The sequence below is a fragment of the Rhinatrema bivittatum genome, chromosome 4 (genome assembly GCF_901001135.1).
Source record: "Rhinatrema bivittatum chromosome 4, aRhiBiv1.1, whole genome shotgun sequence".
In the NCBI taxonomy this organism is placed as follows: domain Eukaryota; kingdom Metazoa; phylum Chordata; class Amphibia; order Gymnophiona; family Rhinatrematidae; genus Rhinatrema; species Rhinatrema bivittatum.
Genome location: NC_042618.1, coordinates 188,115,993 through 188,140,820, shown reverse-complemented (window position 1 = coordinate 188,140,820; position 24,828 = coordinate 188,115,993). Strand labels below are relative to the sequence as shown.

Sequence of the window (24,828 nt, the reverse complement as noted above, 5' to 3'; positions counted from 1 at the left end):
ATTCCTTTCCTAATAATTCCTAACATTCAAGGCTGATGCAATATCATGCACATAAACAACGTGCGTCCAAACCGGGTGCACATTTCTGAACGCACGCACATCCACCTCTCCTGGGAGCTCGATGCAATAGGCAAATGAGCTGCCGTGCTAAAAGGGACGCCCAATGGATAATTTGTGCATCTTTAGCTCGCTGCATGGGGGACGTGGCTGTGTGCCCACAGCAGCCTGGTCAGAGCTCCCTCCCCATCCCCATTGCAGGGCTGTTCCCGATTTGGTCCTTTTCACTGACATGTGACAGTGAATGGACCAATCAGCACCGTGATGGAGTGAATAAATGCATTTTTAAGTGTCAGCACCTTCCCTCTGCAGCGGAGCTGCCTGGGCAAGCCCCCGCTGGAGCCCACTACCTGGGCCAGTGGAGGGTAGTGCTCACCTCTCCGTTTGAGCAGCAGGTGAGCTGTCCACCCCGCCAGACACCGCGCCCAGATTATTTATTTTTTCAAGACTTGCATCATGTTGCTTTCTGTGGTTCCTCCTCATAAGTATCACGATGATCCTAATAGGAGGAACCACAGAAAGGATTTTTTTTTTTGTGGTTGAGCCCTTGAGCTCAGCCTGCCTTAATGCCAGCTCCTGGGCTGGTGTTAAATTTGCCATGTTACAATGGGTGCATTGGCCGCGTGGGGATTTTTTTAAATAGCGGGGTAATAGCCTCATCTACATGGAATTTACATGTGATGAGCACTATTAGCTACACACTGCTTTGGACGTGCGTTTTGGAAGTGCTAGTCCCCGTACTGCATCGGGAGTTATTTTAGCACATCCAAAATGCACGTCCAATCGCGTGTTAAGCAGTGGGCTAGCCCGAGCACACGGTATTGCATCAGCCTGTGTTTTGTTTTTTTTTTTTACTGCCACCATACACAGACACGATGATTTCAAAGTATTGTCCATGATGACACCCAGATCCTTTTCTGGGTGGTAATTCCTAACATGAAAACATCATTATGGGTTATTTTTTCCTATATGCATCACTTTGCACTCAGATTTCATCTGCCATTTGGACCCCCAATCTTCCAGTCTTGCAAGGTCCTCCTGCAATTTATCACTATCTGCCAGTCATTTAACTACTCTGAATAATTGTCTCATCTCACTAATTGTTCCCTTTCCAGATCATTTATAAATATATTAAAAAGTACCGGTCCGAGTACAGATCCCTAAGAAACTCCACTGTTCACCTATCTCTACTAAGAAATCTGAGCATTTAATCCTACTTTCCATTTCCTGGGGAAGATTTTAAAAGGTTGCGCGCGGTACCTGACACACACACATGTTCTGCCGATTTCATAACATGCGCGCGCAAGGGGGTGCACAATTGTGCACCTTGCGTGCGCCGAGCCGCACTGCCTTCCCCCGTTCCCTCCCAGGCCGCTCCGAAATTGGAGCTGCCTGAGATGGAACTTCTCTTCCCCCAAGCCTGACCCTTCCCACCCCTTCCCCTAACCCCCCCCCCCCCCCCCCCCGACCTTTAGTTTACCTTTTGTGCCTGCCTCTGGGCAGGTGCAAGTTGCGCGCTCCGGCCAACTGCCAGCACGTGATCCCCGGCACAGCAGCAAATATGGCCGCTGTGCCAGGAGCCTGACCCCGCCCCCGCCCTGCCCCTTTAGTAAAGCCCCGGGACTTATGCGCGTCACTGGGTCTTTTGAAAATAGGCCCGGCACGCATAACCTTTTTAAAATCCAGTCCCCTGTCCTTTAACCAATTTGCATTCCTATCTTATGATATTTTTTTTTTTCTCAGGAGTCTTCTGAAAATCCAAACACGTCATTATCCATTGGATCACCATTACCTTCAATGTTTATTAACAGCTTCGAAAAAGGTAGCAGACTGGTGAGGCAAGACTGTTTGTGTCCCACTAAACTATGCCTTTTTATAAGTTCTGTGATTTTATTTTTTAGAATAGTTTCTACGATTTTTCCCAGGACTGAAGTCAGGTTTACTAGTGTAAAGTTTCCTAGATTACCCTAGAGCCCTTTTCAAAGATCGGCATTACATTGGCCACCGTCCAATCTTCAGGTACAATAATCTATTTTAATAAGTTACAAATTGCTAGTAATAGATTTGCAATTTCATTTTTGAATTCTTTCAGAACTCTGGGGAGTAAACTATTGATGCAGGCAAATTGCTACTCTAAATTTAGATTGTCAATCGGCTCTATATCATCCAGGATCACCATGACTTATTTCAGTTCTTCCAAATCTCTACCATTAAATACTGTTTCTGGCATAGGTATCTCACCAACATCCTGTTCTGTAAACACTGAAGCAAAGAATTAATTTAATTTTTTCACTGTGGTCTTGTCTTCCCTAAGTGTCCCTTTAATCCCTCAATCATGTTACGGTCCAATCAAGTCCCACACAGGTTTCCTGTTGCAGATATATTTTTAAAATATTTAATTATGAATTTTCTTCTATGGCCAGCTTCTTTTCAAATTCTTTAATTAATTTGCCAATTCTTATACTTTTTCATATCTTCTTCAATTGGATGCTTTTTCCAATTTTTAAAATAAGTTCTTTTGGCTAAAATAGCCTCTTTCACTTCACCTTTTAACCATGCTGGCAATCATTTGACCTTCCTTCCACCTTTTCTAAATCATGGAATATATCCAATCGGGATTTCCAAGATGGAATTTTTAAACAATGTCCATGCCTGTTGTAAACTCTATCTTTGTAGTTGCACCTTTTAGCTTTTGCTATTTTCCTCATTTTATCAGCCTCCCTTTTGAAAGTTAAATGCTAGAGCAGTAGATTTACTTAATGTCCTTCCTTCAGTCATTAACTCAAATTTGATCACATAATGATCACTGTTGAGTGGTCCCATTACAGTTACCTAGCACCAAATACTGCATGCCACTAAGAATTGGATCTAAAATGGCTCCCCTTTTTGTTGGTTCCCAGACCAGCTGCTCCATGAAGCATTTATTTTATCTAGAAACTTTACCTTCCTAGCATGCCCTGAGACATTTTCCCAGTCAAAATTGGGGTCATTGAAATTTACCATCGACTGTGCTTCCAAATTTGTTCTTCCCTAATTTCCATTAACATTTCATCATCCATCTGCTCATTTTGGCCAGATGGATAGTAGTATACTCCCTTCTACTATACTCTTCCTCATCACACATGGAGTTTCCACCTATATGCGAGTTTCATGCATTTAGTCTCCTGCAGTATTGGACTCTATACCATCCCTAACAAAATGCTACCCCCTCCCCTCACCAAGTTGATATACCCTATCATTACAATATAAGTTTATACCCTGGTATAGCACTGTCCCATTGATTATCTTCCTTCCATTAACCTCTAAGTGAAAGGCAACCTGGCAAACAAGGCTACAGAAACAGACAACAAACCCCAATACTGAAAATGTCAAAGGGTACTGTCAGCGACAAATCACCTGCAATGGCTAATCTGACAAATCCAATTGGCTGATTCAGCTGTTGCTGGCTCATGATATGAGTGAACCCACAATACGCTAACCCCACAAAAGTGCACGGAAACTATAAGGGGCTGGCGTAACTAGCCCTAGAATCTCTCAATGCACCAAGTTACATTTCAGAATTCCCGTTCCATACAAAATATATGGTCTTGCTCCTGTGTGTGAAGATATAGATATATATATAGATATATCTCACATACTTGTGTGTTCACACATATACACACTTATGTACAAATTCTCTTAGCAGCATCTTTGATGCTCTGTCTCAGTAGCAACTTAGAAATAAAATAAAAATATGACAGTGGGCCTCAGTATTCCACATATTTATGGTAAGTTTTAATACTGGGTCATTTCCCTAGATGAACATGTAGAAACCCTATAAATGGCTTATTTCCAGAGCACTATGTACACTACTACAGCACTTAGAGAAAAGTCACTACAGGGCCCAGCACATGGATTAGAGGGTTTCCAGCACCCTGCTTAAAACAAAAACTTGCACAGCCTGAAATGAAAAGCAAACAAAATCCCCTGAGAGGTGTGGGCTACAATCTGTGCAAATTGATGCAGAAAGCAGAGATCAACGGAAGGTGAGAGCGAGAAACTGCAGCAAATATGGAGAAATGCAAAATGTACCAAAAACAAGGGGCAGACCAACCGTCAAAGCAAAGCAATCTATGTGGTTCAAAAACGTTTTGCCAATGTTGACTGAGAATTGCGCTCTCAATTCAGCCAAAAGTATAGGTGTTACAGTCACTGAGGCATGGCAGTCCCAAGGTACCATCTTTAGGTACACACCACAATGGTATTTTTAAACCTGCATGTGTGCTTTTCCAGATAAATTCTACCCTCCCCCAGTGATCGTGGAGATTTTGTACCCCCAGCAGCTCTCAAAGCAAAAGTCTATGTGATTTTGTCCCAATGCGGACAGATAGGTTGAGACCTGCACCCATATCGAACTGTTCTTGTGAGATCACACACTGGGGAAGGAGTGCCGACATTTCTAGAAAATCAAAGCTTCAATTTTCAAATCTCAAAAAAATTAAAAAAATTAAAAAAAATGTGGACTTTATTTTTTAAACATTTACTCTAGATCTGATTTACCAAAGGATTTTTCCCATAGACAGAATGGAAAAATGTCAGCTCCTAAATTGTTTCAAACACAAAACTAGGCTTCTTTCATGTGCTGACTTTTTTTTGCAATCTTTACATTGTTATTAGATTATGGTCACGTTTTTGTCTTTCTAACCAAGCAACTTGATAGTTTGACTCTCTCATTCCCTGCTGCCACCATTTGATGTGATATATAGATCAGGGCCTCTATTGGATAGAAAAGGGTCCGAAAATGTCTGCTGGTCTCCATTCTGGGTTAAATTTTTCATGACATTCTTTGGGAATCTGTTAGCGTTCATTTTAAAAATGAAATGCAGATGATCAAATCATCTGTAGTTTCTAGGGTTTTGTTGTTTTTTTTTAATTCGCCAGGTAAACAGAGAATAGATTCATGAAAATAAAGAAGGGCTGTGCATTTTTGATATTTGAAGAGAAAGAAGGCCAGTAGAAGCTGGAGCTAAGGGTGGCCAGTGCAGGGATATCTGAACCCAGACTGCTGGCCTAACCTGAGAATTCTTGGGCTAGTGACATGAAAAAAGCACCTTACCAGACATTGCTGGGTCCCTCGGGGGTTTGTGCTGGGAAGGGGGCAGTCTTAGACGTATATCAAATAAAGACAACTAAATGTACTTCTATCACACTGTATCTCCCCATAGCTATCACCTTTCACCCAACGAAGGAAAGCGGCAGTACTTCCAAAATATTCAAATTTTCCTGGTAATTATTAACATCGCTCTTGCCAATTTCCATTTCATCAATTGCTTTGCTGGCTATTTATTTTTGCGCTTATGTTCTGCTGCATCTGAAAATTTCAATCTGTGCACATAAAAAAATGGACATGCATAATAAACACAAAACATACAATATAAAAATATAAAATCAGAATCCATACACTCAATTAAAAATATCTGGTTTTAATTTTCCTTCTGGAAAAAAGTCATATTTGTCCTCCTAATGTCATCCCTTCAGAGCACTCCAAATCACAGGACCTTCACAGAGAAAAAGCCCTTTCTCTGGTATCTTGGTAATGATACTCTCTAAAAATGTAGAACCGTCAACAAATTTTGATCTGGTGAGCGGAGAATGCAATCACAGGTGTGTAACCTTCATTAAATCTGCCAAAGGATAACCCTCCACAAAAACTGCCTTGTAAAGCAAAGACAGAACCTTAAACTGTCTCCTTTCTGTAACAGGTAACCAATGAACAGGCCACAGATAATCAGGCTTTAAAAGCTGGCATGGTTCTTCTCTTCCTACTGCATATGGGACATGTGCTTTCCAGAAGCAGCAGGACCACCATTTCACCTCATTCTCTGCCTGCCAGCCCACCAGCAACTAGTGACTGATCCCGTTCCCATGGTAAAAGGTGTGCAAGGCTCCTCCTGGGTCGCTCCCACCCCTCCAGATGCAAGAGCTGCGGCACAGATTGTCATCAGAAGCCGATGCACGCTGCTAGGACCAGCACAGCAAAAAGAGGGACTGCGAGGCGAGGGCAGAAAAGGATGACTGGCCACGCTGAAGATGCCGGGCATTCATCCCATTCCATCAGAAAATATAAAAAGGCAAAAAAAAAAAAAAAGCAATCTGGAAATGGGGACCACTCCAATTCAGGATTAAAGACTAGAACCAGGCAAAAGCAGACTCTGAGGACTGGGCAGGGCTGCTTCTCTAACCTCCATTCACCTATAAAATATCTTGGAGATGAAGACAAACCCAGTAGAACGGTGCATCATGCTCTAACTGAAGATTCAGCAGGCTACCAAGTGTAACAAACACGAGGGCTCACCTGGAAGCCAATGACATGCCAGCCAGAGGAATTTGCTTCCCCAATGAGTGGCAAAGACTCCACCAGAAAAGCTAAATGAGCCCGAGCAGACTGCTTCCCAGGACGGTGGTTAAAACAGGAGAAAATCCCTCGCTTATGCATTAATCAACAGCAGATCCCACCAGCAATAAAAATCCGTTTCCTTTAAACTTACCTACAGCTTCTGTTTCAAAAACGTAACATGCAACACAAACTACTTAGAATATGCTACAAAAGTTTACAGTATAGAAAAAGGCTCACAATGAAAGTGCAGTTAATCTCTCCAGATATCAAAAAAGTAGCAAATCTCAGCTCTGGTCCTTGTAGGCCACACACCAGTCTCACTTACAGAGTGACCAAAATATGCAAATTACTTGCTTCTTATACCCACTCCCTCTCCTCTCCAAAGTCACTGTTCTTATCTTGTATGGGGACTTCAAAACAGGAGTGTGCTGAAGGGTCCCTCTGGCAACTAATCACTTTGCAAACATTAAATTTTTAAAGGATAGGTGTGCTGTCCCCTCCCGAGCTTCTGCTACCAAACAAACATCACTCTGCACTACACAGTCCGGTCCTCTGGAAACACAAAGTTCCTTCTCAGGGCGCATGCTGGATGGTCGGCAGACATCCCTAGATGGAAGCTACTTGTACAGATTATTACACGACTCCTGATGCATAGCAGTCCAAGTCCTTCCAGCTTCTATTTGAGGTTTAACAGAGAATCCGCAAGTCTTTTTATCCACAATGGTATAGTTAAAGACTTTTGTGCTGTTCAGGTGCAGCTTAAGATCACAGTTAAAAACTGGAACGACAAACTGCTATACAACCAAGTCCCACATTACTTTCTGGTCATATGATGGTATCAGCTCATTGTAGTCTACTTTTTGCCATGCAAGTGTTTAAAAAAACAAAACAAGAAACTGACACACATCACACATTTGTCCTACCAGGAAACAGAGTGTACATAAGCCAGAAGTTAAAAAGCTGCCACATTCAGGTGACCCAGAAGGGTCTCTGTTTTGCAAAATGACTTTTTACAGGTGGTTCTATTTAAAGAGGAATTTCAGTCCGACTGACCCCCAACCATCGGCTGTGGCACAGACAGGATTAGTAATATAGTAAATACGTGCCGGAAACAGTGCCGGGCTTTGGGTAGGGTGACCTGGGTGGCTGCCCCGAGCACCGCCAGCATTGCCCTTGCTGTTGAGAAAATCTATTTCCTGATCTGCTCACTTAGCCCCAGCTGTTACACATGAAGTCCCAGCCAGAACTGACAGCAGCCAGAGGAGCAGAGAGGAGAGGGGAGACTAGGCCAGGCTCCAGCAAACTAGGAAATTACACGAACAGCAGGCAGGCACGGGAAGCAGAAGGGAGGATGCCTGATCTGATCCAGCCCAGCACTAAGCCTTTCCCCTGTCCGCAGTGCATGAGGGGGGTGCTCAGAGGTGGAGAACGAGCAAATAAACCATTCTGAGGGAGAAATATTGTTAACGGACCATCCAGCACTTGCTGGGAACAGCAGAAGGGGGACGTCCTTCAAAGGTTACTGTGGCATTTTACAAAAAATAAAAAGTAAAAAGACATTTCATCTCTTATGTTTCTAAGAACTAATTTTGCTGTAATTTTATATTTTAAAAACATTTTAATATTTCATTGTTTTTCTGCTTTATTCCAACAGTGCAAGCAAGTATCCTTTAGTGAATTACTTCTTGCAAATACTGAAAAAATATATACAAGGTATCCCCTTAGTTATTTTCAAATAAAAACAAAAAAAATAGAGAGAGAGAGAGAGAAGCCTGGCAGATGAAAATGTCTTACCAGACACTGAAATGACAGAAGTAAAAATCAGAAATCCAAAAAACACACATGCCAATGAATTTAGCCTGTTATTTAAAATATCTTTTAAGCACTAAATCACCAACGAAGAGAGCATTATTTGGGACTGCATGCCTGCCAATGCTCATTCATTCCTGCTCCTGTGCATGTTTCATAGAAATACGCACAATGTATGGGGATAAGTTGGGCGGGGGGGATGCGCCATCAACAATTGTCATCCAGGAGGCCATTAGCCCTAGAACCAGCCCTGCTTGGGAGGAGAGAAAAAAAAAAAAAAGTTTTCTTCATGCTAAGGGACATAGCGAGTGGAAGAAAACCTTGATGTGCCTTCCACAGCAGCTCACCAAGCCCAGAGAGTGATATATATGCACTCCCACAGACCCTCCCAGGATCATCCAGGTGCACAGCACCTGGAATCAAAGTCAGGGCCCAAATCAGAGACAAGAAAACATTAATGGGAAAAAATTATTTTCTCCCTGGGGGGAGCCCTATATATTTTAGCATCTCCACCAGCTCTCTCAGCCTCTTCAAAGTAGGTAGACAAACAAAACTCTTTTTAAAAGGAAAAATACAATTACAATGTACAAATTTATCGACACATTTGGTTCTCCCATCCCCGTTAAGATCAGCGTACAGTTTTCTTCCTCTGAATTTATACATTCCTTCATTACGAGCAAAATAAACCAATGTCCAATCCACGTGCTCATGCTGGAGTGATTGTGCGTTGTGCAGTGCTCGCCTTCCCTCCAGTGCCGTATCAAATGGCGAGTACCTGAGCTCTGGATTCCTCGTGTGGATCACGGGCGGTAGCAGCTATAAATGGGTGGGTACAGTCTGCAGAGCATCCTCCCTGGAGCGGTCCACATCCACGTTCTGAAAACCAAAAAGGAAAAAAAAAAAAAAAAACCAAACAATCTCAGGCAAAGGGTCAGACAAACAGCAGTGCATTACTGTCTGGAGCATCTGCGTAACTGTACACACGCACACGGTTAAATGAAGCACGTGGAGCATGCAAAATCTTACAGAAGACAGGGGGTGGGGGTGGACTGAAGAATGGCAGGGACCGACTGGCCGAGCGCTGTGAACTGAGAAACAAAGACGGAGAGGGCAGTCCTCCTTGGCCTCCCCCTCCTCATACCTTCAACAGGAAGCTGGCCAAGGGGTGATGAGAGAGGCCGAGGGTCTCAAGGTCATTTTCCAGCTTCTTGATTAAATAAAAGGCAAGTGACCGTTTTTGCTTTGATTTTGTTAATGGTGTTTGTAGCTTCTCCTCCTACTTCTCACAACCTTGAATTCTGCCGCAGGAGGCAGCACAACCCTCTGAAAAAACGAGGCAGGCAGCCCTTTCATCTTGTGACACTGCGCCTTCGGTTACCCAAAACTCTTGGTAAATAATAATTACTGCAACAGCACACTGCGTACTAGGGAAGTTCCTGGACAGGGAGGAACCATGTCACGTTACTGCCCAGGACATTGGCACATGCCCTGACTGTGCTCTATTAATATTTATATTGACTGCAACTGTCAAGGAGTGCGCTTTTGCGTCCTCTCTGTCTCTCCCCCCTGGTACTAAACTAAGGAGGACTGAGAAATAAAGAGGTGAAATGGGCCTGTTATCGGCCACAATCCACGTTGCTGAAATCAGACCTGCCCTGTGGCACCAAGCCCTGTCCCGTCTTTGGCCAGAACAATTCCCGCTTCCCCGGCATTCCTCGCTCTCCATGCAAAGCAGCTCCAGGTCTTTTAAAGACTTTTGCCTAGATCAGACATTTGGGGGCTCCATTTTTCATAGCTTGCTCTGAATTCTGAGCTGGCAAACTGCTCCTCTCATACAGATTTCAGCAGACATGCTCCACGTTGTGTAAGATACGAGTGGTAACAATTCTAAGCAAATCAAAAAAAAAAACAACAGGAGGCTGCAGAAGTTTAAGCAAGAACTTGCAAAACTAAACATCTGCAGTAAAGTTGCAAAACCTCTGATGAAGAGATGCTCGCCTCTCCTCTTTCCTTATGATCTCTGGGCACCGTATGAGGACTTTCAGTGCACTCATTACCAGGAAGGAAGGAGGGAGGGGATGCCAGGAACATGCTGCGTTTGGGATTACTCAATAACCCCCATCTGCACAAATCAAAAGTTATACGTAATCCACAGGAAAAGCAAACTCCTGGATTTGGATTCACCAGATCCAGTGTCAGATAGGTACAGGGGTAGCCAGTTACCTTCACAGCAACAGTCACGATACATCAGTGTGGTCCAGCTGAGCTTTGAATCTTATAATGCATTGGAATTTGGAAAAGTCACTTGCTTCATATCAGTGAAAGCCATGCGGTATCGACCCGCATCCATGCATCAGTGACTTACGGGAGCAAGAGGCCTGCCAAGACTGACAACCGTTATTCCCGTCAGCACGTGCCTGGGTGGTTGTACGCGCTGCGCCATTCCTCAGCAGCATGCAGGACTCCACAGAAGTGGTAGAAGCCTGTCCCAAGGCTGCCAATTGGTCCACTGAGGCTGTGCCAGCACCTTAAGCGCCACTTCTTGCCACTCATCTGGTGTGGGTCACCTGCAGGTTTTGAAACTGCTCACGATGCTGGCGCAGCTTCAACAGAGCAGCTGGCAGCTCCAGTACAGACTCCCACCACTCTGCTGAATGCCACGATCCCCGCACCAGCCAGCTTTTCTTCACCACCTCTAGGCTGTTCATAGCCATTAACTCTAGGGCCCAAATTAATAAAAAAAACCCAAAAAACTCAAAACACCAATGGGTTATGAGCTCCCTGCATTACAGCTGCAGTCCCCTTAAAGGGCCAGCTCCACTTCCTAAACACCACCATTCTTTATTCCTGCAGCAGGAAACACAAGAGGCAGGGGAAGCAAGATTGTGAAGTGGGGAGAGGCAGGGGATGGATGCTAGGCAAGGAAGGCAGCTGCCAGGGAGTAAAGGAGAAGCAAAGGAAGCAGATATTGAAAGAAAGGGGAGGGGGGGGGAGAATGCTGTGGGAAGGGAGGAGAAAGAGGAAGAGGCAGATACTGGGAACAGAAATGGAGGATTGTTGGTGGCAAGGGGTAAGAATGGAAAAGAAGTGATAAGGATGAAGGGCGATGTGGAGATGGAAGAATAGGGGAAAGGAGGTGGAAGGGATGGGAGACCGAAGAAAGGAATGTAAATGGAGAGGAAAATTGAAACATATGAGGAAAGCTAGGGAGGACAGAGAAGTAAAAGAATGAAGGAGAAAGAAGCCGGGACCCCTGATGGTGGGCTGGTGGCAGCAGCGGTAAATAGCAGGGCTACCAAAGAAACAACTCACAGGGTGGAGACTGTGCAGACCAATAGGGGTTCCCTCTCAAACCCCTCATACTGCTTAGGGCCAGGTTTTATATAATCAAGAACACACACCCATTGCCACAGGAATGACTGCACCCACTGCTAGAACCAGGCTGTTTGTTACAGTGAAATTCAGTTTTCTACCATATGTTATTTTATATATACACACACACACACACACATTCATATACTATATCACTATCTATATCCATACACACACACACATACATATACTATATATAACTATATCACTATCCATACATACACACACATATACTATATTTTATTTATTTTATTTAACACTTTTTCTATACCGACCTTCATGGTTGGGACCATATCAGATCGGTTTACATCAAAAGGGGGAACTGTAACAAAACCGTAGATAAAACAGGAAGAACAAAGTTACATTCAACAAGGGTGGAAAACTTGGAAGCAAGACTGCTAGAAAGAAAGGTCTAAAGGAACGTGGTGCTTAAGGAAAAAAAACAACAGTTAAAGAGTCAGGGTAGGCTCTTATACATAACTTTGAGATAGTCAATAGATCCATATATAAAACTATATCACTATCACTATCTATATCCGTACATACACACACACATACATATACTACATATAACTATATCACTATCCATACACACACACACACAGATACATATATGACAACATTACCAAGCCACCAACACATTCCTGCTGTATATCCTCTATACCAATACAGGGACGAATGATGGACAGAACCCCCCAGTCCAAGGTAACACATGGCCAATGGTCTGCAGAGTGCTAAGGATGACCTCTGACCGCACGGCACAGGTAGCTGGCTTACACTCCCCCCTAGCCAGTCAAAACCCCATGGTGGAGCTTTGCTAGGGCGCTGGCTGAGTCCTAGGGGCTCGTTGTTGCCTTGGGCGAGCCCTGGGGCCAGCCTGCTGAGACACCTTGCCCTGGTCACCAGCAGGTAGTACCTGTGCGACCGGTAAAAGGGGCACTTTGGTCCTTGCCATGAGGGCTTCGGGTCCAAGGTGCTGGCCGAAAGGTGCTGGAGGGTCTCATGATGATCCTTCAAGCTGTGCTACCGCCTTCTTAATCTTATTCCGGAAGAGATTCTCTCCAGTACAGGGCAAGTCCGCAATGTGCTCTTGAACTTCTTGTCAGAGGTCAGAGGCTCGAAGCCGGGCTATGCCCGCTGCGGCCACTCTCGCCAATGTCTCAAACACGTCGTATGCAGACCGGACCTCATGCTTTTCACATTCAAAGTCCTGCTGGATCACTTTCAAGAAGTCCTCCTGCAGTTGCTGAGGCAGGCGCTCGACCAGATCTTGAACCTGCTCCCAGAGGTTCCTGGAATGCTGGCCCATAAACAACCGGTAGCAGGCAATGCGGGCGGCCAGCATGGAACCCTGCAAGAGAACCCTGTGTTCTCGGCTATGTGTGCGAGAACGCTTTGCCTTCCATAGGGCGTAATCCACCACCACGGACTGGTGTGGTAGCTGGCAGTGTTCAAACCCTGTGGTAAGCTGAACTACATACACCGCCTTAGTTTACTGTTCACAGTAAGGCAGAGATGGGGTGCTCCCAGAGCGGGACAAACAGTTCCTCGAAGATGTCACGGACTGGGACAGCCACCATCTCCTTAGGAGAATTCACAAACTAGAGGACTTCCAGCATCTTTTTTTTTTTTTTAATTATAAAATTCACAGTATAGCAATTCAAGAAATATATCATCTTGATGCGAAAAATAGAGAGAGCTAAAGAAACATAAAAAAAAAAATCATCAATTACAAATCAAGGAAATAATATTACTCTCTCATACAAGTCCTCAATAGAGGGAACCTAATACCACAACTGCAGGAATAATTTTACTGTAAATACAGAAAGGAAAAGAAAAACCTGCAATACGGAGAGCAAAAATACATTATTCAGGGCCAAATGCCAGATTTTACACTTGTTCAGTCGAAATCGGAGAAGAACTACTTAGAGGTATTGCTTTATCTGATAGAAAAGAAGAAAGCCGATTTGGGGCAAAAAAAGATATAGGAAAGGCCCCGATATCTTATAGTGCACTTGCAAGGAAATTTAAGGAGAAATAATGCTCCAATCTCAATTACTTTTGGCCTTAAAAGGAATTGTTTTCTTCTTCGCTGCGTTACTCTAGATAGATCTGGGAATACACTAACTTTTAAATTCATAAAAGAAGCTGAGCGATACCGAAAAACCTTCTCAATGTCCATTGTTTATCCGCTTCTAAAAGAAAGGAAATCACTAAAGTTGCAGGGGTGACTGAGTTTTTCCTGAGATGTTTCTAGTATTTCAGTCAGGTTCATTACTGATGATTCAGCTGGTGTCAGGACTTGAACTCCCTTCTGATCTTGTAAGTCCTTCTTAAAAGGTGGAATGTAAAAAACCCTCGAGGTAAGAGGGAGGGCCTGCTCAGGAATCTTTAAAATTTCCATCATGTATTTTTTCCACATCTCCTTAGGAGGAGATTATGGATCCTTTGGGAAGTTTATAAAGCGAAGATTTTTTGCCCTAAGCTGGTTTTTCCAATTGCTCCATCCTCGTAGATAGCATCTGATTTTCTTTAATCAAAGAAATCAACGAAATATGCATTGAGCATTTTTCCTTTATTGCCTTTTCCATTAATTCCATAGATTTCTTACTACTCAGTACTTCTTTTTCCACCATATTCAACCAATTACCAAAGTTCCCCATATAAGGTGCCATTTGGTTATGTATATTAGCGTTCAAAACTTGTATTGCTTCCCATATCGAATTTAACGACATCTCAGCAGGTCTTACATAAGAACATAAGAAATTGCCATGCTGTGTCAGACCAGGGGTCCATCAAGCCCAGCATCCTGTTTCCAACAGAGGCCAAACCAGGCCACAAGAACCTGGCAATTACCCAAACACTAAGAAGATCCCATGCCACTGATGCAATTAATAGCAGTGGCTATTCCCTAAGTAAATTTGATTAATAGCTGTTAATGGACTTCTCCTCCAAGAACTTATCCAAACCTTTTTTGAAACCAGCTACACTAACCACATCCTCTGGCAACAAATTCCAGAGCTTTATTAACCAGATCTATTTTGTTGATCTCTGGGAGTGGAAATGCTTCTCCAACTAAAGGCTGAGGCCTTGTGTTACTGGCATTGTCTCTGGTTCCCAGCAGAGAAGTGTAATAGTTGGTATCCGGCTCTAAAGCAATTACAGCTTCAGCATGTCCTCCTTCAGCCCCAACTATGCCGAAGTCCATTTCAGCTCGCTGCTGATCCAAAAATCTGTCCTCCGCTGGAATCACCAGGGCCACCCGATTCACCGGGGACAGAGTTGTTCGTAGCTCAAGGGAGGTATCGGGTTACACTTCCTCCCGGCGTTCTCCCTGCGAGCATTCTCCCGGGTTTAAATCTCTCCGTCGAAAGTGGGCGTCCATGGGGCCCAAAATCACTGGGGAAGAAGCAGGTAGGGCTTCTCTTTCCCTCGCCCGCCGTTTTCTTGCGGAATAAGGCATTGGGGTAAGAAACTCCGAGAGACCAAGACAGAACGCTCTCACACTCAGCATGCAGGGTCAGCCATCTTAGGTCCCCCGACTTCCAGCATCTTATGCCAGAGTCCATCTCAGTCAGGAGCTGGATGGGGTACGGATTCCGCCATGGCCCGCACAAAGCCAGCAAACGCCAAGTCCTCGGGAGGGCATTTACGCCTCTCCTCCAGAGGAGACAGCTCAGAGGGTAGGTCCTTGGAGTCAGCAGAAGATGACTCAGGCATCCTCTCCCCATGGGACGTATGGAGCATCCTCCTCAGAGATCGCCTGGGGACACCGGTGGGGAAACCCTCACAATGCTTTTGGCGTGGTGCACCAAGGGCACCGGAAGCCCAAAAGGCACAGATGGCCCCGGCAGGGGCTCAGGCAATGCTGGCCATAGAGTCGGCCTTGGAAGAGGTGCTACCAGGCCAGACGGTCCTCTCTCATCTGAAGAATCGGTGATGGGAATGGTCTCTGCCAGAGCAGTATCAGTGTACCCCGGGGGACTGAAGGCATGTGGGGCACTGGCAGCGGTTGCATCAGCAGGGCACCGAGGAGCATATTTAAGCACTCCAGCAACAGTGCCAGCATAGATGGCGCCGGTTCCGGCATTGGTGGCGGCCCTGACGGGACTGAATGCCTTGTAGAGCTCAGCTGACCGCCAACCGTACACTGCGTTCTATCTCCTCCTCAAACGCTGCCAAAGAGAGGACAGCTGGAGGAGGAGAAGGAAGTGCTGCCTGGTCTCCCTCAGAGCATCTTGGCCAGCGCTGGTGCCTTCCCGAGCTTGGTCTTGTGCGAGGATGGAGACAGATAACCGTGCTTGGCCCGGTCTTTTCCTGGCATCGAGGGAGACTAAGGATCTGGACCTGGAAAGGGAGGAAATATCTAGGCTGGTCCCCAGTGCCTAATTCGACCTGGAGACCTGAAGTGGAGAAAACAGCGTGACCTCCGGTAGCCACGGGACCCTCCTTCCCCAGAGGCGTCTGACACCGAAGCTGAGGTCAAAAGACCAGACTTCCTGGGACCGAACAGCTTCTCTATTTTAGCTAGGCGTGCGCGTACATGCATGCGCGCATGGCGACCCTTGGGGTCATCTGGGCATCCCCTGACGTCATGCGATTCCCCCAAGCACAGAACAAAGACCTCGTGTAATGGACATCATCCGAGGGCACTGGGGGCATCAGCCAAGCCCGATGACGCCGTGTCAAAAAAACAACAGTCGATAGTACGGCACCATCAGGGATTGACCATAAAGAGCGTAAAACTCACCGCGACACCCGCTAACTTAGGCCGTGTCGACGTCAAGGGATCCAGCCCAGGAAAAAGACAGAGAAGAACTTGAACATGGCAGTTCTCCAAGAAATAAACAGAGCGAGCTCCACGGAAAAAGAGACCAATGAAGGACCCCCTGCGTGGACGTGAGGATAGTGGCATGCTGGGCATGCTCAGTGTGCCAGTCAAAGTTCTAGAAACTTTTGTCAAAGTTTTCCATGCCAGGCTCCATCTGATGTCGTCACTCACTTGTGAGGACTACCATCCTGCTTGTCCTAGGAGAATCAAACATACCACAGCCTCATATCTACTAAAATTATCTCCTACTATATAGAAGAAAACCTTTAAAGCTGACAGGTGGGGTCAGCAGCCCCAAGCAAAGAGAAAATCAAACTATCAAGTCACAGCATGAAGAAAAACTACCCACTACCATACCTTATTTGTTAAATTATTTTTTACACTTCATCCTTTGTTGGAGGAATGTGAGTTGCCTTTTTTGTGTTCTGCATTTACTCTTCAGTTGTAACTCCAAGTTCTCCCGATAAACTCCGAACACACAGCCTTCCCACCAGCACCACACTGCTCAGAGTTGGCAACTGCAGAGCCACATAGGGGTGAAGGCCAAAAGGAAGGGAGGGGGGAGGTGAGTGGCAGAAAATGGCAACCGGTCAATAAGTTAATGGGGGGTGGGAGAGGCAGTCTGGTTGCCAGGAGGTGGCTTTCACTTGTCACGATTCCGGGACAAGGCCCAGACTCCGCAAACTGACAAGGCTCTTAAAACTGTGGGTCCTGACTATGTAATTAATGATTGGCAAGGAAGAAGCTGTTCCTGGTTAACTCCCTTTTAAGTGCCTTGAGGTGAGACCGAAGACCCTTAATCTGAGGGTCATGAACTACTGCTACATGCTGTCAAATAGAGCAGCTTAACCCCCAGAATCTTTTACCCGGCCAACGAAATGGTAGTTGCTAGAGTCAACAAGACATAGTCTAGTCATTCAGACTTCATTTTCCAAGGTGCTTGGACAATCAGAAGACAAGATTATCACCCCAGTGTTCCTGCCACAAGCACAGATCTTTACAACAAAACAGTGTCACCAATATCACTGCCATGAAGGGAAAACTATTTGTGTGCAAAACTTAAAAAAAACAAAAAACAAAAAAAAAAACCCACCATGTTAAAATTGTAGAATAAATAAATCCTTACAATAAATAAATCGTTCAAATGTTACATCGCTATGGATGCCCCCCCCCCCCCCCCCCCATGTCACCACTGCAATTAGGAGTAAAATATGGTTAAGATGATTCCACACGGCCTATAAACTCGACTACTACTAACTATCCATTTATACAGTCACATCTCTTCATATTGTGAAATCTTTTGAAATAGAAAAAGATTCATGCATAATGACTTTTACTGTTCCGTTAGAACAAAATTACTTAGTAAATTTTTTTGGTTGGTTTTATGATTTCAAAATTGATTGAGATGATTTTTTTGTTAAATAATAGGATAAAAACAGCACCACAGGTTTCATGGCAGGTGGACACACACACAGGAAGTCACTGGTGAGCGGGCACAGTTACAAGAGCTTCCTCAGGAGGTCTTGAAATGTCTACGTTCTGCGTGATGACAAAAAGAAAAAAAAAATACAGAACAGAGGAGATTCAGCACATATTAGCAGGTGCGACACATGCAGCAGCCTCATCCTAAGGGAGGCCCTTTACCAAGTGTCAGTAGTAATTGTCCCCTTCCGCTCTCTCCCCCCATCACATGGCCATTATTAGCTGCACCTAGTCAGATGCTGAATGTGGGATATAGGAGTTCTCAGCAATCTTGTTTTGAACCTTGCAGCACATGAAAGCTGAAAATCTCTCAAATTCTTGGTCACCTTGTTTTATTAAATAGATGTTGGTGATCAGTGTAACCCAAAATTGTTGGACAGAATGAACATACTCAGGCCATCTGTTGCCTACCAAAAAGAAGCAGCTACCTGTCCTTCAGGCCCATACAATAAAGCCATGCGGAAAACTGGCATTCAGTGTTGAGTGCCCGCTTTCCTGATGTGCACCCAGCCACCTCTCCTGGGGGCGCGGTAGAATATTTAAATGAGGGGGGAGGTCGCGCCACCAAGCAGGCACTAGGGACAAGTGTGCGCCCCTAGTGCCTCCTTGGCAGCAGGCGCCCAAGACAGGTGGCTGTCAGCGGGTTAGGGAAACAGACTCTCAATTTTACTAGCGTCCGTTTCCTAACCTCTGCACATCCACGGGTTAGGAAAATGGACGCTTGTTAATTGAGCGACCCTTTTCCTAACCTGACTGCCAGCACAAAATTTTTTTTTTTTTTAAACCTTTTTGTTCCTCCGACTTGATATGGCCACGATATTAAGTCTGAGGATGTACAGAAAAGCAATATTTTCTGCTTTTCTGTACACTTTTTTGGGTTGCTCAGAAATTAGCGCCTGCTCCGGGCAGCCATTAATTTCGGAGTTTAAAAATGTGCAGGTCTGGCGCACATTTATTTTTTTGATCTGGGGAGAATAGCTAATAGCCTCATCAACGTGCATGTGATGCGCGCTATTAGTTTCACGGGGGGGAGGGGGGGTTGGATGCACCAATCCCCTGTGCTGAGCGCGCTGTATTGCATCGGCCTGATTGTTTGGTGTCTAGGTCTTTGTTCTCCTCGTACAGGGGCTGCAAACAAGTGGATGGAATCCAGATATGATGCCAAGACTTGGATTTCTTCATTCATACCAGGCCCAGATGTTGTGAGCCTGACTCAAGTTCACCAGTCTCTCTTTCTGAGTTTCTAACAGCCAAACAATCATTTTCACCCAGTCATCTGAACTACCAAGCTCTCGCCCAAAGTAATTCTCATCTCATCTACTGCAACGCCTGGACCGGCTCAGAAAAGCAGCAAAATTGCCACTGGTTAGCGATGAGCATTGCAGAAACTTGCCATATTTTCCTCGGGCCACCAGGGAAATGCATGAGGTGTGAATGCAATGACCATGCATGGACAGAGGGGATACCACAGGATGCAAGAACTGCTTTTGAATATGCAATGTATGGTCTTCGATAAGCAAGGGATATTTCTAAGGGAGTGGTGGTGGTGGGTGAGGCAGGCCTGGGTGGTTCCTTGTCACACACACACACACCTCACTGAAGGCCATGGAGCACAGGATGGTTTCTGCCAATGAAGAAAAGGGCTACTAGTTTCTAATATGTTTAAAACACACACACACACTACTTGCATGGCCTTCTACATACTGAGTACTGATAGTGTCACAGTATAATCTACACAGGCTTGGCCTCACTGCACCCTCTCTTTTTACTGTCTTTACTTTTAAATGAACGTCACATCTGAATATGTATCTCTCAATTCTAACATGTTATTTGTCGCTGCGTCCAGTGAACAGAATGAAATGCAAGGCTTTCTACATGGCCAGGTTCTAAACAGGTGAGAAACCTGTTTATAACAATGAAGTAGAAAGACGAATGTGTTACATGTGCAGCAGGAAACACTCCCAAGCAATGAACTTCAAAAGACGAATGTTCTCCTTTTCCAGCACTGCACACAGAACAGCAATGCAGGCAAAAGGATTCCACCTTCCCCTATGGAAAGCATGGATTTAGAAAAATAAAAAAAAATAAAAAAAAGATTCAAATAAAATACAGGATTTTTTTCTCTATCCAACTTACACCCTACAATGAAAAACTGACTTGCTTGGCATAGAAGCACTGGGGCTTATGAATCAAAATGCGGCAATGAAAGAAGTACTTGGTACAGATGGATTCATAACTTAAAGATACTTTTAGTAGTTTCCATGTGCATGGATGAGCGACTTGTGGTTTATCTTCTAAAACAACATTTTTAGCACTCATCAACATTAGAGTAATCAAAGCACTTATGCGCTTGGTTAAATCCATCCATCGGCACAATAATTCCTGTGCCCCTGGAACTTATGGGGTCAAATCTGCATGGGGGGGGGGGGGGGGGGGGGGGGGACGGATGGACATGAAACATGACCCGGCACCTTCCCTACTGGAAATAACATCACACTTCCTGAATCAAGGTTATTTTCAATAAAGGACAAAGTTGAATAAAAGCTCCAGATCCATGCATATGCAGGTTGTGTCCTCGCTGGTTTCGAAGCAATTCTACAGCTGAAATCCTCCACAGGCATGATGCACACGCGTGCACACACTGCGCAAGCGCTTGGCAAAATAACCGCAGAGAGCCGTAAAAGTTTTAGTAGGCAATTATATAAGGAACTGTTCCTTCTCAGTCGCAAAGTGAATTAGACTCAGTTTTGAGATATCTACATAACTATTTGTGGGAAAAAAAAAAAAAAAGAGAGAGTTCCATAATCATACCTCTGGTTTATCTCGGTGTGTATTTACAGCTTCAACATTCAGCTTGATTGTCTCTACTCTGCACCCTATTGAGAAAAACTGTAGTGTAAATTGACAGCACATCAGCAATTGGGACACAACAGTAAACCATTAATTACTAATTAACGTCCCATCCCCAACCCAACTCATTTTACACTTGGGATATAGAATTGGTAGGCTCAGACGCTCACAGGTGCAAGCTGCACTTAAAACCAGTGGCACTCGTGCTTCTACCAGCTCTACAGTTTACCTAATTTCTGTCCAATCTTGATGCTAGGAGCAGCAGACTGAGAACAGCACAACAGCTGAACTCGCAGGGCAGGGAAAAGGAGTTTCTCTGTTTGCTCAGGTAGAAAAGCTGCTTATTTTGGACAAGTAGGTTGCAGATTCCAGTGCTGGCGGAGATACTGCCTTGCAATGCCTCCTTGCCAGGGATTTTTGTAGTCTCTGTGCCAGTATGGAACCCTGACTGTGGTAAGGTCCCGAGGACATTTGTAGGGCTCAGCATTCCTCAGTCACTTCATTTTTCTTTTAGATTTGGACCTGGTTTTTTTTTTATATCCCTTATTAGAAATAGAACTAATTATATAGAGCGAATGATTGCCACATTACTGTTTCCCTGGTGTATGTGCTCCACTGCATGCCATCTATTAAAAGCAAGAATTGTCTGCTCTGGGGACTTTTGTGTGTTCTGCGTTTCACAGAATCGCCGGACACTGGAGAATTACCGGACCCTCCAAATATGGATGTGACAAGTGATGGCTCATCTGCACGACTGCCACATCTGATCAGTTTCTGCTCCCTCTTTCCCAGGGCTGCAAACAGTGCCTCCGAAACACTCCCAGCCCCAGTGTGGGAGTCTTTCCTGTGAATGGTATAGCACCCCCAGCCCTCCTGGGACCATCGGACTGGTCTCCTTACAATCTAAAAGTACAGTGTGCTACAGCATTTTCTGCTCCTGTCCATAACTGCCGCCCCACCACATTACTTTCTCTGGCACACACGCACTACTGAGTATGTACGCGGTGTTAAAGCTCAGAGGGTATTCTCTCTCTCACTGCTGTGCTTGCTTCCTTTGGGTTACAAGCTAACAGAAATCCAGTCTGATTACTGATCTCTCCCCCACCCAACAAGAGGACAGGAAATATAAAATTTCTCTTACCGTAAGCCACTGGGGTAAGTTTTAAGACAGTGTGAAGTGGGCACCTGAGGTAAGGCAGTTGCTCTGTGAAAATTTAGGAAGAAGAAGAATATCACTTGTTACCATTTAAAATGACATTCTGTAATTAACTGTATAACCCTAGTGCTGGGGTTTAACCAAAATAATCAGATCATACCAGCAGCTTTAGGAAAGATCCTTTTTTTTTTTTTTTTTATAATTGAAAATTTTTATTAGAAGTGTGCATTGAAAATACAACTTTGTCAAAGACAAGCAAACAAGATACAACATAGGTATGTCATCAAAACAAGCTATCGCCCATCCAGTGGTCCTTTGTCCACCAACACACTTGTCTTTAAGTACCCCTCCCCCCCCCTTCCTCCCATCCCCCCATATGCGTGTAAAGATGAGGTATAGGCTGTGTAGGTGGGAAGCCTGAAATACTAAAAGTCTGAAAACTGCGGTAAGAATATTATGGGAGCGTGGATTCCGATGGTCGCTGTCGGGCTTGCCAATCTCTATATGGTTGCCACACCTTCCGAGCTGAGGCTACTTCACATGCTCGAAAATTACTAACACTGTCATGCAATAAACTGAGGGTCTGCAGCCTGTTGTGAATTTTCCCAAAAGCTATAGGCCCAGGCATTCTCCATTCCAGGGCAATCTGGCATTTCGCAGCCGACAAGATATAATGAACCAGTTTGTCCTGTATCTTAGACAGATCAAACGGAAGATTCAATAACACTTGCTCTGGCTTGAGGACTAACTCGATCCCCAGAACTGCTCTGAGAAGGATAGCCACATCATCCCAGACGTTTACCAAATAGGGACAGGTCCACCACATGTGATAGAATGTACCCTCTTCCCCACATCCCTTCCAACATCTGTTATCATAAGTTGACTTGAACCTATGTAATCTAGATGGTGTGTAATACCAGCGTAATAATACTTTATACCGGTTCTCGAGCAACTGTGAATAAGGGAGACCTGTCTTCGTGCAAGAGAATATCTGATCCCAGGTTTCTTCCGATAGGGGTTTTTGCAAGTCTTTCTCCCAAGCCTGCTGATAGGCTGGTTTAACCTTGGGGTCTTTATTAAGGTAATTATAAACCTGCGAAATAGCTTTTCTCAATGTGTCCGCTTGATCACACCAAGACTCAAATTGCGTTTTGCCAAGTGTTAGATCCCCCCCCACCTTTTCCACTTGAAAAAAGTGTCTGATTTGTAAATAGGAAAATATATCTCCTGATGGCAGGTCGTAATCCGTCTGTAGAGAGGCAAACGGGATAAGCCCTTCCAGTCTCCACAACCGGCCAAAGTTCCTAAGTCCCTTCTTATGCCATTCTCCAAAAGTTTTAGATACCATACCCTGGGGGAATCTGGAGTTCGTTTGAAAGCTGGAGCTATAATAGTACCGTCTATCTCCTGCTAGTGGTATCCTCCATCGTTCCCAAACCCTCAACGTATGAATAGTCGAAGTAATAGCGTGGGCCATAATGGGGCGCGTACTCCTCGGTTGCCAAATCAAGGAATTAAGGGAGGGTACTCCAGCCATCACACGTTCAAGCACAGCCCATTGTTTCTGTTCTTTTAATCTGTGCCAATCAAAGATAGCCCTGATCTGGGACGCCACCCAGTACCATCGCAAGTTAGGAACTCCCAAGCCTCCCCGTGTCCTAGGCCTGTATAGGACAGCTCTGGACACCCTCGGGGGTCTCCGCTTCCAGATATAGGAAAATATACGTTTCTGCCACCCATTTATCATGACATCAGGAATATGAATCGGTAGCGCCTGGAACAAATATCCAAGTCGGGGAAGAACATTCATTTTTACCGAAGCTATTCTCCCCGTCCAGGAAAGATATAGTTCAGACCAGCGGTCTAAATCCGAAAAAATTTTATGAACAAGGGGCGGGTAATTCAGCTGATACAGCTCTGCTGGGTCTTTACTAATATATACTCCCAAGTATTTTATTTTTGAGGGCGCCCATCTAAACTGAAACCGCTGTTTGAGGTCCAAGAGCTCTGAGCTAGTTAATGTCACATTGAGGATCTCAGACTTATCTATGTTGAGTTTAAAGCCTGAAACCGCACCAAAGTTATTTAGGGCTTCTAAAGCCCCGTGCAGCGATGTTGACGGTGTAGTCAGGGTGAACAAAATGTCGTCCGCAAACATGGACATCTTATAAGATTCTTCCCCCACCTCAACCCCTCTTATCCAGGGGGTATTCCGTACCGTAATGGCCAACGGCTCCAGAAACAGGGCAAATAATAACGGGGATAAGGGGCATCCCTGTCTGGTTCCTCTCTGGATATGAAAGGCATCGGAGTAAATGCCATTGACTTTCACTCGCGCCGTGGGGTTAGTATATAGGAGCCTCAACCAAGTTAAGAATTTATCCCCAAAGTTCATAGCCTTCAAAGTCTGAAATAGGAACTGCCAGTGCACCATGTCGAAGGCTTTCTCCGCATCAACCGACAGTAAGACCATCGGCTCGCCCTCACGTCTGGCCCACCCTATCAGATCAACTATTTTGCGGATGTTGTCTGCCGCCATCCTCCCCGGTATGAACCCCGCAGGAAAGATCCTTTTTGGCATAATCCAGGAGAGGCATTCAGAAGCAGTCTCGAAATCCTTGTTTACAAAATAGGTTAAATCCAATTTACAGACCAATGACCTTGTTAGTTTTCAGAATATTTTTCTAATATCCTCTTAATAGGATGGTATTATAATTCTCTCTCGTGCGTATTAATGAAGTTGGGATTCTTGAGTTATGTAACTCCTTACAAACTGAGCCCAGAGAGCAGAAGCGAAGTGTGTCCGGTACGGACTTAAGCTGTTTGACCTCTGACCTACATTTCAGCATGCTTTGCCTATCAGGAACCTTCAATAATTCTACAAGTCTGATCAGT

The 24,828-nt window shown here is 44.8% G+C and overlaps 1 protein-coding gene across 3 annotated transcripts in view; it reads right to left on the bottom strand.

Annotated features, from left to right (window-relative positions):
- Positions 1-1,715: 1,715 nt before the first annotated feature.
- PFKFB4 (6-phosphofructo-2-kinase/fructose-2,6-biphosphatase 4) overlaps positions 1,716-24,828 on the bottom strand; it is a 104,711-nt gene continuing 81,598 nt past the window's right edge. For 2 of the 3 annotated variants that reach the window (XM_029599408.1, XM_029599406.1), the window contains exons 12-14: positions 21,919-21,981; positions 20,739-20,803; positions 1,716-9,118 (exon numbers count right to left, since the gene is read on the bottom strand). In XM_029599408.1, coding sequence (XP_029455268.1) covers positions 9,059-9,118; positions 20,739-20,803; positions 21,919-21,981 — 188 coding nt within the window. In that variant the 3' untranslated portion in view covers positions 1,716-9,058. Of the gene's footprint in view, positions 9,119-17,887; positions 17,985-20,738; positions 20,804-21,918; positions 21,982-24,828 lie in introns of all 3 variants that reach the window. The other variant, XM_029599407.1, reaches the window with a different exon arrangement.